Source organism: Echinops telfairi, unplaced genomic scaffold (genome assembly GCF_000313985.2).
Source record: "Echinops telfairi isolate 266 unplaced genomic scaffold, ASM31398v2 ScPeMD7_9;HRSCAF=40, whole genome shotgun sequence".
Classification (NCBI taxonomy): Eukaryota; Metazoa; Chordata; class Mammalia; order Afrosoricida; family Tenrecidae; genus Echinops; species Echinops telfairi.
In genome coordinates this window covers 35,088,318-35,101,239 of record NW_022103906.1, presented here as the reverse complement: position 1 = coordinate 35,101,239, position 12,922 = coordinate 35,088,318, and the positions used below count along the sequence as shown (strand labels likewise).

General features: G+C 51.3%; 1 protein-coding gene across 1 annotated transcript in view; it reads left to right on the top strand.

Annotated features, from left to right (window-relative positions):
• ADGRA2 (adhesion G protein-coupled receptor A2) overlaps positions 1–12,922 on the top strand; it is a 46,687-nt gene that overhangs the window by 11,951 nt on the left and 21,814 nt on the right. The window contains exon 2 of the mRNA XM_004696502.4: positions 7,967–8,038. Coding sequence (XP_004696559.1) covers positions 7,967–8,038 — 72 coding nt within the window. The remainder of the gene's footprint in view (positions 1–7,966; positions 8,039–12,922) is intronic.

The following is a 12,922-nucleotide window of genomic DNA, read 5'->3' as shown; positions in this document are numbered from 1 at the left end:
TTGGCTATCTCCAGATTGACAGCCTAGACTCCACTCCTACACTCTTAGTCCTTAAATTGACACCAGATTAGGTGACTACCACAGTGAGCTTGCCATGTGGTAGGAGGCCTGCTAGCTCTGCGGGTCAGGTGTCGCACTGCTAGCAGAAAGGTCAGAGGTTCAAACCCACTTCTGAGGAGAAAGATGAGGCTGTCTGCTCCTGTAAAACTTTATAGTCTTGGTGACCAAATGGACTGGATGGCAGTTGGCAGGTTGCCCTAAGTCCAAGTTAGTGTCCCTGGTAACAGGCTTGTTTTTAGGCTGTAGAAGAGTAAAATACAAACCAGGTTCCAAAGACTGCCCAAACCAAACTTGCTGCTAGCACGTCGATGCTGACTCAGTGGCCCTAAAGGACCGGGTAGAACTGCCCCTGGCTTTCCAAGACTGCGACTCCTGATGGCTGTAGACAGCCCATCTTTCTCCCACAGAACAGCTTGTGGTTTCAAACCGCTGGCCTTGCAATTAGCAGCCAATGAGTAGCCACTATGCCACCAGGGTTCCTTAGTACAAAAAGAAGAAGATTTTTCAATTTTGATATGTTGAATATGTGTTGAAATGATAGCATTTTGAAAGAAGAAGAAGGAGAAGAAATGATAGTGTTTTGGATACATTGGATTAAATATATTGTTAAATTTATTTTTTTTTTATACTTTTTAAAAATGTGGCGACTAGAAATGTTAAATTACATGTGTGGCCCACGTTGGATTCCTATTGGGCAGCACCGATTTAAAGCACCTGGAGGAAGTGACCGCGGTTACAGGAGTCACGGTTAGAGACTGGGGACCAGGGCATAAGCACCCTGCACTACCGCTGGGCCTCTTTGGGCAGCGTGCTCCAACTTGGATCCCAGGTTTCAACTTCTCTGACTTGGGAAGTCAAGACTTTTAAAACTTTCTCTTTAGTTCAACCATGGAACTTTTTTATATAAACATGTTTGTTTGTTTTTAATCATTTGATTAGGGGCTCACACAACTCCCATCACATTCCATACATACATCAATTGTGCAAAACACATTTGTACATTCATTGCCCTCATCATTCTCAAAACATTTCCTCTCCACTTAAGCCCCCGGCATTAGGTCCTCATTTTTCCCCACGTTCCCCCCTCCCCATATAAACATGTTTTGCAGATACTTTTCATAACATAATATTTTTGTTTCTAGTGGATATCTCTCCAATTGACGTCCTCAGCTATGCTATTGCTGCTGTTAGATGTGACCGAGTCGGTGCTGATTTAATAGTGACCCGATACACAACAGAGTCACTGCTGTATTTGAGCCTCTTGCTGCAAGCCACTGACTCAACCCATCTGTGAGGGCCTCCCTCTCGATCACTGACACTCTACTTGACCGAGTAGGATGGTCCTTTTCCAGGGACTGATCCTTGTTGGTGACGTGTCCAAAGTGCATGAGATAAAGTCTTGGTATCCTAGCTTCTAAAGAACATTGTGTTAGTCCGGGTAGACTAGAAAAACAAATCCATAGAAATGCATATGTGTATAAGACAGAGTTTACTTAAAGGGTAATTGAAGCATTCCAACCCAGTCTAGTCCAGGCCCATAAGTCTGATATTAGCCCATATGTCCAATACCAATGTATAAAGTCCTTTTCAGACTCATGAAACCCATGCGATGACACCGAACGCAGGACCATCACAGGCCGGTGGGTAGAAAGTCTTTGGATCCAGTGGCGTTATAAGCATCTCAGCGCTGGCAGGGTCTCTACATGGCTTCTCCAGCTCCCAGGGCGTAGTGCCATGTGTCTTGTCAGTAGAGCGTCTCCAAGTGTCTCTGTGAGCCAAGAGAGAGTGTGTCTCCAGCCTCCAAGGAGGAAATTACAGGTGTTCCCAGAATTCTCAGGGAAGGCCATCCCCACACAGAGGCCTCATTGGCTGTGACCCAATTGACAGACTAGACTGCACCCCTCCACTCTCCATCCTCTCCAGTCCCAAACTGACACCGGATTATGCAACTGCCGCAAACAGCCTGGCTGTACGTCTTCCAGAACAGCATTGTCCGTGTAATCAATACTCTTCACCAGCACGACCGCTGAAACGCATCACTCCTTTGTCCGCCTTCCTGGTCCCTGGTGCAGCTCTCACCTGCACACGGGGCTACTGACAACGCCGTGGTTGGGTCAGCAGCACCTGAGTCCTCAAGGTCACTTTTTGTTTTTAAATAACTTTTTTTCAGTAGACTTTCCTGGTGTAATACCTTGTTTGATTTTTTTTTTTAATCATTTTATCGGGGGCTCGTATTGTACAATTGCTGCCACCATCAGTTTCAAAACATTCTCTTTCTCCTTGAACTCCTTGAGATCGGCTCTCCTTGATCCCCCACCCCCAGGAACCCTTCATCTTTGATTCATTTTTTCTGTAATAGTTTTGTTTTGTTTGTTTGCCATATCTTACACAATCCAATAAATCTATTCACGTGCAATTCTGTTGTTCGACCCCATCGAGTGAGATTGCATAGCATGAATGTTTTCAGCTCCCTGCTCCCCTCCCCCCTTCCCCCTTGCTTGATTTCTTGGTGCTACTTTCTTTTCTGTTCTTTTTTTTTTTGACTGCTACTTTCCTGGTTGTTGGTTACGGTTTCAAGTAAAATGGAGTCCTGGACACTTTCAAGATGTTCTCCGTTTATTGTTGTCCACTGGTCCATTCGGGAAGGTTTTTGTGTTTTGTTGAGAAGTCACCCCACTGAAGGCTGTAGGTGTTGAGCTTCCAGGGAAGTAGTTCAAGTCCTCTTCACTTGCGGCAAGCAAGTTTGTGTCAATGGCAGGTTGCTGGTCGTCCGCGTACCATTCTTCTTCATGTAATCCAGCTTCTCAGATCCTTGTTCCAGATGCAGACTGAATTGGTGTGGTCAACGGAGACAACCCTGGCTGGCACATACTTTTCCTGGATTTAAACCAGGCGGCATTCCCTTATTGAAGTATAGCTTCCTCGTGAGCACAATTAAGTATCCTGTGATTCCCATTCTTCACCATGTTAAACATAATTTTTTATAATCTACAGAGCTGACTGCCTTTGCATCACCAATGGAACACAAGTAAACCTCTTTCTGGTATTCTCTGCTTTCAGCCGAGATCCATCTGATATCAGCAATGGCATCCCTTGTTCAGAGTTCTCTCCTAAATCCAACTTGGATTTCTGACAGTCCCTTTGTCAATTCAATGGACTGCTGCCACCACTTTTAAATGGTCGTCGGCATAACCTTCCTTGCATGTGACATTGATGGTATTTGATCAGTTCTGCATTCTGTTGCATCACCTTGGCATAGACGAGTGAGTGCTTCCAGCCTCGCATCCAACTATTGAACCATTTCCCTTGGTCTCCCATCAGTCTCTGGAAAGCTGGGCTTTCTTCCTTCAACACCATTCATTGTTGATCACATGCTAGAACACTGACCAGTTCCTTTTGGCACAGTGAGTCTGTGTATTCCTGCTGTCTTCTTTTTATGCTTCATGCACCGTTCAATATTTTGCCCATTTAAACATAAAAAGGAGAATAGAAAAACTCACTGCCAGCCAGTCATTTTCAACCCTGTGAATCTCTGAGACTGTCTTTCCTTGTAGGAGTAGACAGCCTCCTCTCTCTCCCGAGGAGCAGATGGTGGTTTTGAACTCCAGACTTTGAAGTTAGCAGCCCAACGTGCAACCAAGACACAACCAGGGCTCCATTATTTTTGCCCAAGAATCCTTCAATATTGCAAACCGAGGCTGGACTTTTTTCTTCAGTTCTTTCATTAAGAACTAATGAGCAGGGAATTTATAGAGGTCTAAATAAAGGCATGTACATATGTAAATATATTTATATATGAGGATGGGGAAATAGATCTCTGTGCATATATGTATAGATTGAGTATTAAGGTAGCAGATAGACGTTGGGTCTCCACTTAAGTACTCCCTCAATGCAAGAATACTTGGTTCTATTAAACTGGCATTCCATGATGCTCACCTTCCCGACGCAATCGCTGAAGACAAAGTGGGTGCATAAGCAAATGTGGTGAAGAAAGCTGATGGTGCCCGGCTATCAAAAGATATAGCATTTGGGGTCTTAAAGGCTTGAAGGTAAATAAGTGGCCATCTAGCTCAGAAGCAACAATGCCCACATGGAAGCACACCAGCCTGTGCTATCACAAGGTGTCGAAGGGATCACGTATCAGGCATCATCAGAACAAAAAATCATATCATTGTGAATGAGGGGGAGTGTGGAATGGAGACCCAAGCCCATCTGTAAGCAATTGGCCATCCCCTTATGGAAGTGTTGCCGGGAGGAGATGAGCCAGTCAGGGTGCAATGTAGCAACGATGAAACATACAACTTTCCTCTAGTTCCTAAATGCTTCCTTCCCCCCTCCCCCCACTACCATGATCCCAATTCTACCTTACAAATCTGGCTAGACCAGAGGATGTACACTGGTACAGATAGGAACTGGAAACACAGGGAATCCAGGGCAGATGATCCCTTCAGGACCAGTGGTGAGAGTGGCGATACCTGGAGGGTGGAGGAAGGGTGGGGTGGAAAGGGGAAACTGATTACAAGGATCTACATATAACCTCCTTCCTGAAGGACAGACAACAGAAAAGTGGGTGAAGGGAGTCGTTGGGCCATGCAAGATATGACAAAATAATAATTTATAAATTATCAAGGGCTCATGAGGGAGGGGGGAGCGGGGAGGGAGGGGAAAAATGAGGACCTAATGCCGGGGGCTTAAGTGGAGAAGAAATGTTTTGAGAATGATGAGGGCAATGAATGTACAAATGCGCTTTACACAATTGATGTATGTGTGGATTGTGATGAGTTGTATGAGCCCCTAATAAAATGATTTTTTTTTTAAAAAGAACTAATGAGCATATTCTTCCAGGTCTTTGCACATTTCGTTGTTTCAGTATATTTATTATTATTATTTCATTATGAGTATATTGCATTTCAGCCCTATTTCTAGAAAATAAGATACTGCTTTCTTCTCCCACTGACATGGGTCCATACATTAATTAAGGCCGAGAATTCATGTTCTGGGCCTCCTCTCTTCATAAGCTATGATCATCCGAGGCCCCATTCCTCTCCTTCCACACCCCTGCCTTTTCTCTAATGCACCCCACCTGCCCTGTCAGCATTTCCAGCCTTTCCTAACCCCCATGACAGAACAGTTCCCGAGAGACCCTTGGCTGGTGAGGGATTAAAGTACATCCCTCCCTTCTTCCACTCTTCCTCTTCCTATGTTGGAATACTCTCTGGCATTCCAAGGGCTACTGAGGTCTTCTCTCTTTCTCAGACTTTGAAAGCCACCTCCAAGCCTCAAACTCCACGTGAGATGAATGGAATGGAATGGGGGTTGGGGCACAGTGGACGTTAGCTTAAAGTCAAGTATTACACACCACTGAGCGAGGTCATCGCCATTGGGGTGGTCTTTCCAGCCCCATCACAGGCTTTACAGGCCCGCAAAGCTGACCACCATCGCGCCATTTATAACATGAAATAAAGCCATCCCAATCCATAAAATGAGAATAAGCAAGTTCATGAAAGTGCTACTTTTTCTCAGTGACTAAAAAACAAACCCCATTGCCATTGAATGGATTCCGACTCATAGTGGCCCACAGGACAAAGGAGAGCCTCCCCCTGGAGTGTCCAGTCTTTGACAGGGAACAGTTTCCAGTGAACAGACGTCACATCTTTCTGACACAGGCCAGCGAGTGGGTCCAAACTGCCGCAGTCGTGTGCTTGACCACTGTGCCAGCTTGCTCTTTTATAACGATGACACTGATACAGAGTCGAGGTATCAGGAAAACGTGTGTGTGTGTGTGTGTGTGTGTGTGTGTGTGTAGCATTATGGAAACTCCCATTGAATCCCTCCCTGGGCCCGGCTGGGAAATACCACTGTTGGAGGGATCATTCGGCAGAGACAGGAAAAGTGGGCAGGAAAGAGTCTAACTGAATGGGGGAGAAAGGGAGGAAGGAGACGAAGTCTCCACCTCTTCCCATTGACCCAGAGTCCAAGGCCCCCTTCCACTCCGCTCTCCATCCTGGTCCCTCTGTTTCCCACAAGACTCTTGAAAACGTTGAAGATGGAGGAGCTGGAATGTCTGACATCCATGGCGCCCCTACTGCCTGTCTAGGCATGGCCCCCACCCACTCCCTGTAAGCCTTGGCACAGATCTTTTGTTCTTTCTGTGGTAACATTTTGCCATTTTTACTCCTTTCAATGTGCACTTCAGTAACATTAATCCATTCACCATATTGTGCAACCCCCAAGACTAGTCACTCCCAATAGTTTCCATCCCTCAAACAGGAACTGGGCACTGCTGAAACGTTCACTCCTCCAGCCCCCTCCTTCCAGCCCTGGTAACTGCTAACCAGTGGTCTCGAGGCTCTTGCCTATTCTAGGTGATTCATATAAGCGAGAGCACACAATAGTTGTCCTTCTGTGGCTGACATATTTCACGCAAAATCGTGTTTTCAAAGTTCATTCAAATTGTAACATGCATCCCGAGTTCATTTCTCTTTATGCCTGAGTAGAAGTCCCCTGTATACAGTCTCTGTACCGCATCTTGTGTATCCATTCATTCATCTGTGGGTAGACACTAGGGTTCTCTCCGTCTGTGGCCCAGCGTGAGCAGGGCTGCTATGAACACCAGTGTACAAGTATCTGTTTGAGTGCCCACTTTGAGGTCTTTGGGGACTATGCTTAGGAGTGGAACTGCAGGATGGGGCTGGTCTCTTTTGCGTAGCTTCTTCTCAGGCTGGGCCAGGCCAGGGGCCTGCACTTCTGGTTTTCCCAGCCCAATTCTCCCGTAAAAGCCAAGAAAAGATGGGAAGCCCTTTGCCTCTGCTCAGGGCAGGCAGCTTGGACTGAAAAAATCATTAAAGCCTTTGAATAAGCAACTAACTGGAGAGATGAGCCCTTTGGGGCTGGAACTCCCCTCCTCCCAGCAGGGAGTTGGACCTCGAAAGGCTGAGTGGGTGGGCAGAGATGCTCAGTCGGTTTGGGGCCTCTTCCCTCCTACCCTAAAGGCAGACAAATCAATAAACAGAACTGGGAGGGAGCTGGGCTCAACCAGCTTCCTGCCGAAACTGTAGACAGGCTTGAGGAAGCAAGGATCTGATGGGGGCCACTAAGTTGGGGGCTTGGGGGAGCTAAGGGGGGGTCACCTTCCAGCGAAGCCCTCGGCTCAAAGGAGAAAGTATGGAGACTCAAAGAAGGGCAGCTCCTCCCACCTGTCCCCAGACTTGCAGGCCTTTCAGTGCCATCTGCAGCCAGAGCCCTACTCCGTTCAGACCATGATCTTCCCACCTCTGTGCCCCAGCGCCCTGGAGAAGGACACCGCGCTTGGGAAAGTGGAGGGGCAGTGAAAAAGAAGGCCCTCCCCGAGATGGACTGGCACCGTGGTGGCTACAGCAATGGGCTCAGGTGTAGGAACAATTGCGAGGACGGTGCAGAGCCAGGCAGGGCCAGCCAGTGTTTCCTTTTGCTGTGCATAAGGCCGCTATGGGCCGGAACCAGCTTGAATGCACCTCACAACTGCATCCTCCAGAGACCTGCCTTCTCTGCTACCTTCTGAGGGAGGGCTGAGGGGCTGTGCAAGGGCAGAGCTTGGGGGGGGGCATAAAGGGGTCCCTGTGGGGTCTTCACTGTGGTTCCCAGGTGGAAAGGGAGCATCACAATTTCACTCCCTACTCAGCTCAGATCTAGGCTAGGGGAAACTGAGGCAGGTGACCTGCCTGCCGTGGGGATGGTGGGCTGAGCAGCCTGCCTAGACTGCTCTGTGGCTCCTCCCTGCCATCTCCTGGAGCAGATGGGGCACCTCTTACACTGAGCCCAACTCCAGGGGGAGCGGCTTACCTGGCCGGCAGGGTGGCTCTAGGGAAGAACCTGGCTCCTTGTATAACGGCACCTTCTCCGGCCTGTGCTCTCCCCGTCCCTGCAGGCTCTTGAGCAACAACAAGATCACAGGGCTCCGCAATGGATCCTTCCTGGGACTCTGGCAGCTGGAGAAGTTGTAAGTACTCGGGCAGGTGGGGAGATGGCGTCCTGGGTAAAGGTCAATCTGGGATGAAGAGGAGCCCTGGTGGCTGAGGGATCTTGCACCGACATCCAGACCAGCCCTTCACCAGCTGAGTTGAGCGAAGTAGGGTTTAGGCAGGGAAGGGGCTAATGGCAGCTCATTAACTCGCTTTAATGAGCAATTAGCTGTCCTGGAGCTGCCTTCTCCTTCCAGCTGGGGGCCCACATGAAAGGGAACTGCGTGAGCCGGAGGGAGGGAGGTGTCCTAACTGCGAAAGAGGACAAGCAAAGCCTCCTGGGGCAGAGCTCTGGCCTGCAGGTAGGGAAAGCCACCAAGTCCACGTCTCCCCACCAGGTCGCCCCGGGGCTCAGCACAGACTGGCTTTGGACTTAGGAGTGCTAGCGCCTGGCCAGCCTGCAAGTGTCTCCTCCTTGGGAGCCCCCAGGTCTGGTTGAGGCCAGTGTGTGGTGGGCAAGGGAGGAGAAACTCACTCGTGGTGGTATTGGGAAGTGAAGGGGACACAGAACCCCCAGCCACCCAGCTTCCCCCCAGAGTGCTCTGTGCACAGGTGGCTGGGTCAGGGTGGACAGGCCCTGGGCAAGGCAACCCCTAAGCTCTGGCTCCAATCGCATCTTCTAGGACCAGCTTCCAGGCTCTGTCCCCTCCACAGAGGCCTGGGCTTCCTATCTCGTAGGAGTCTGATGCTTGCTTTCTCCCCAGGCCCTACCCCTCTCCCGTCTCTACTCACTTCCTGATGAGCAATCCCAGCGCCCCCAATTCCCATCCACTGCCCACCCCTCTGCCCCCAGGGCCATTTTGCCCAAAAAACTAACTTCAATAATGCGATGGGGATGCACTTGACTAAGGTGTGAAACCCGCTCTCAAGGAACCAGAAGTTCACGGCCAGTAGAGACCAGCAAGGAGGTCCTGTCACAGACAATGCCGTGACTGCGTTACTGCGAAGTCGGCTGGGAAGTTTCCAGATTGGCGTGTTCGAGGAATAGGGAAGCATTATGCATATTCCATGATCTTTGATCTTCTCAACCATCTCATGAGGTGACCTGTGTTATACCCGTAGAGCAGTGCAGAGAAAATCTTCTTGCCCAGACCTCTGGGATGGTGATGGGGAGCTTGGTGGCCTCACTGGCTTAGTCTGGGGAGGGCAAGGGACAAGAGGGGGGGCAGAGGAGCAGGTCTGTCTCTGGAGCGTGGCAGCCCTGGGCTCTGGGCCTGCTGGACACGCACACTGTGACCAGCTTCCTCTCACCGGCTACTCGGAAGCTGGTCCTCAACGAAGACAAGGACCACCTCCCAGCTGCTATTTAGAAGTCCATCGGATGCCAAGAAATAGGGAAGCATTTGTTTTGTTTGGCTTTGTGTGTGTGGTGAAAATAGACACCAGGCCATAATGCAGCCGTTTCTACATGCATCATGTCGAAACGCTGATTCTCTTCTTTCAGCTTTACAACATCCTCGCTATGTTTTGCCAAATTATTCTACCACCATAAACTCGAAGAAGTAGGGAGGCCGTTTTCTCCTACCACGAGTAAGGCAGCACTCGGGGCTCGATCCCAGGCTTGGTGGGGTGCGGAGCCGCAGGAAAGCGGGCGCTCCTTCCTTCCAGGGCTGCTGTGAAGGAAGACAAGCCACAGCTGCCTTTCCTGGCCCCTGAGGCCCAGTCACCGCCCAGTTGCTCGCCCTTCTTTCATGTGGGCTGCGGCGAGTCCCTGCGGGCCTCACCAACACCTTCTCATCGGCACCCACTTGCTGCCATCTGTCAAAGGCCTACTGGCTCTGCCCTCTCGCGTCCTTCTTCAGCCACAAGACAGTCAGCTTTCGGACCCTCGCAAATATCCCAAAGCGGCTCCTCTCCCCACCATCACCCCACAGCAGATACATACAAAGCACAGAAAGTGACAGCCACCCCCAGACCCACAGCGCTCCTGGAATCCAACCCACTGTGACCCCGTAGGACAGAGCCTAACTGCTCACTGGGCTTTCTGAGACTGTGAGCCTTCACAGACGCCAACTGCCACTTTTCCCATCAAACGGCTGGTGGGGTCGAAAGCCGAGTGCTCTCACCACTGCGGTGCATTCCCACAACTCCTCAGACAAAGCTGGGAGAACAGTCAGAGTAATGGGAAACGGGAATTGCTGGGCCATGCCAACAGGGATTTGAGTTCACCCAGAGATGCCTTGGAAGAAAGCTTGGGGACCGACTTCCTCAAACACAGTCCTTCCAACCCCACAGAACTGGAAGGTGTCCCACGCAGACAAAATGAATGAGAACGATGGTGTGCAGTGAAGGACATGGTGACAGCTTGGGACGACCTGGGGAGACCCTGTTGAGTGGGATGGAATTTGCCGTGTAAAATTCCAGGGCCAGGTGCCCAGGTCTGGGGCCTCCGTCTGCCCATCTGTGAAAGAGGAAGGTGAAGTGGAGGATTTGTGAGGTGCCTTCAGGTTTAACATTCCAGGGCCCTTGATATGTGCCTTGTGAGAGAGTGAACCAAGAACCAGAAAGATGGGGAGCCCTGTGGGGCAGAAGCATGGGCTGTGCTCATCAGAGATGGCACCTGTGCATGGTGGGACTGGAGGAGCACAGGGTGTCCCGTGCAGCTGCTCACCACTCTCCCAGCGGGAGGGCTCTGAAGTCCTGTCGGTCCTGGGTCACCCCGGAATTTTTTTATACAAGGTATGCAGGCAGTTCTCAGGCTCATCAGGGTTGGGAACCAGTAGACCAGATGACCCCTAGACTGTGGGTCTATTCATCCCAAATAAGACGCCCGTGGCCTGGCATGTAGTTGGTGCTCAGGAAACACTGATCTCTCTGTCTCCTCAGAATCCGATGTCTAGACTTGGGCAGCTGAGGCCATGGCAACTTAACATCCCACGATCCACAAGCAGCAAATCCCGTGGGAGGGTCGGGGCCTAGCCTATTAAGGGCAATGATAGGTCTGTGTGTGTGTGTGTGTGTGTGTGTGTGGTGTGGTGTGGTGTGGTGTGGTGTGGTGTGGTGTGGTGTGTGTTTGTGGGTGGGGGGAACGCCAGGAGAAAGCCTGCATTGCTTCCCTTGGCCTCTCCAAATTGGTAGAGTGCAATTGTGTCTACGGAGGGGTGGACTTACTGACCCAGGGTGGGAAGTGGGTCTGCAGGGTCCTCCTCACTGTGCAGTATGGGAGTCCTGAGGGCTCAGGAGGGTAAGCAAACTGGTGGACATGCACTTCTACTAGGGCATGGGAGTGGAGGGGGGCTCGGAGTGGATGCCAAGTGGGCAGTGCCTGAGCTGTGCTCCTGAAGGCCTGGAGCAGGCGCACACTTGGTGATGCTCGGTCAGCCTAACAGGGAGGGGCCTGGAAAATCTGATCTAGTTCACAGCAAGGCCCAGACAAGGTGGCACCATGTCTCAGAGTGCCCCCACCCCCCCACCATCCCCCATGTAGCCCATCGCCCTAGGCATGGCCCAGCCTGCTTCTGCTCAGAAGAAAGACCCCCCTTAGGACAGGGCTGGGGGAAAGAGCCCAGGATCCAGAGTCCAAAGAGGCCTGGCTTTGAATCCTGACTGTGCCCCCTTGGCCTGGGTGCCTCACCAAGCCTCAGGTATCTCACCTGAAAGGGGGATTCAGGCCCTTCTGAGACTGAATGAGCTCATGTAGGCAGAGCGAGGGGGGTAGCAGAGGCTTTCAGCAAAGGGCAATCATCCCTGGCTGCCCCTTATTGGCAAGGAGATGCCTCAAGTGCTGAAAATGCTCCGAGGCCTCATTCTTCTGGGCCCTGTAGGCCTGCTCACATCTCTGTCCACCGCCGACACTGCGCACATAGAGTGGGACTTCTGCAGGGCTCCAAACACCCCACCCCCCACCCGGACCCCGCCAGAAAGGGGCGGAGAACAGGGTGGGCAGAGAGCGCCTGGCTCAGCATACAGGGGGGCTCAGCATGCAGGGGAGCGTGTGGATCTGCTGCGTGGAGGCAGGCGCACCACCACCCCAAGAGGCCTGTGGGACAGCCGAGGCAAAGGCCAGGGGATGGGAGCCTGGTCAGCCCCAGGATGATTTGTCATTGCCTAATGAGATTAATGAGCCCCAGGGGCTGGTATGCAGCGGGTACTGGGCACTCATTAGAAGCAGATGCCCTTGGGAATGATGGTAAAGTGGGGCCTAGGGGTGGAGTGCGGCACTAGGGCCAGGTGGTTTCCATTAATCTGGAGGCGGGGCCCCTGGGCTGCGTCCCTCCCCTCCTCCCATCTCCTCCAACACTCAGGAGGAATGTGGCAGAGAAGCCACATTTACAGTTACAGGGAGCCTCCCGCAGCTGAGGGCCCAGGAGGGGAGGCTGATAGAACCAGCGTGGCCCGTGTCAGTCAGGTACAGTGTAGGCGCTCAGTAAATACCTGGTGGATACCATCCGAGAGCAAGGGGAGGCTTTCTACTCCCGTGAGGAGTTGCCCTGTCCCCTGAGTTGGCATGGGCCGTGGTGGCAGCCGGCTTGAGCTTGGATGATGTCTGAGACAAGAGGCTATGTAGGGTGGAAAGGGAGGCTAGGACTACCTTGGGTTTTCCCCTTGCCACCAGAACCTCTCTCTCCCTCATCCCCCAATATTTCTCTACCTGCAGTGGGTGGTGTTCTGGCCCAGTTCTCAGTCAGCCCCCACTTTCTAGTGAACCCTGGAAGGTTCTGGAGGGCCTAGGGAAAGCAGTTCTGTGGCTTGAGAACCTATCATTTGGTTTTGAAACCCACAAGCAGGGAGGTCTGTGGGGGCCAGAGACAGCCAACTTTGTGTCACCCCACCCTATCAGAACATAGTCACACTCGCACAGAGACAAACTCTCTCTCTCTCTCTCTCACACACACACACACACACACACACACACACACACA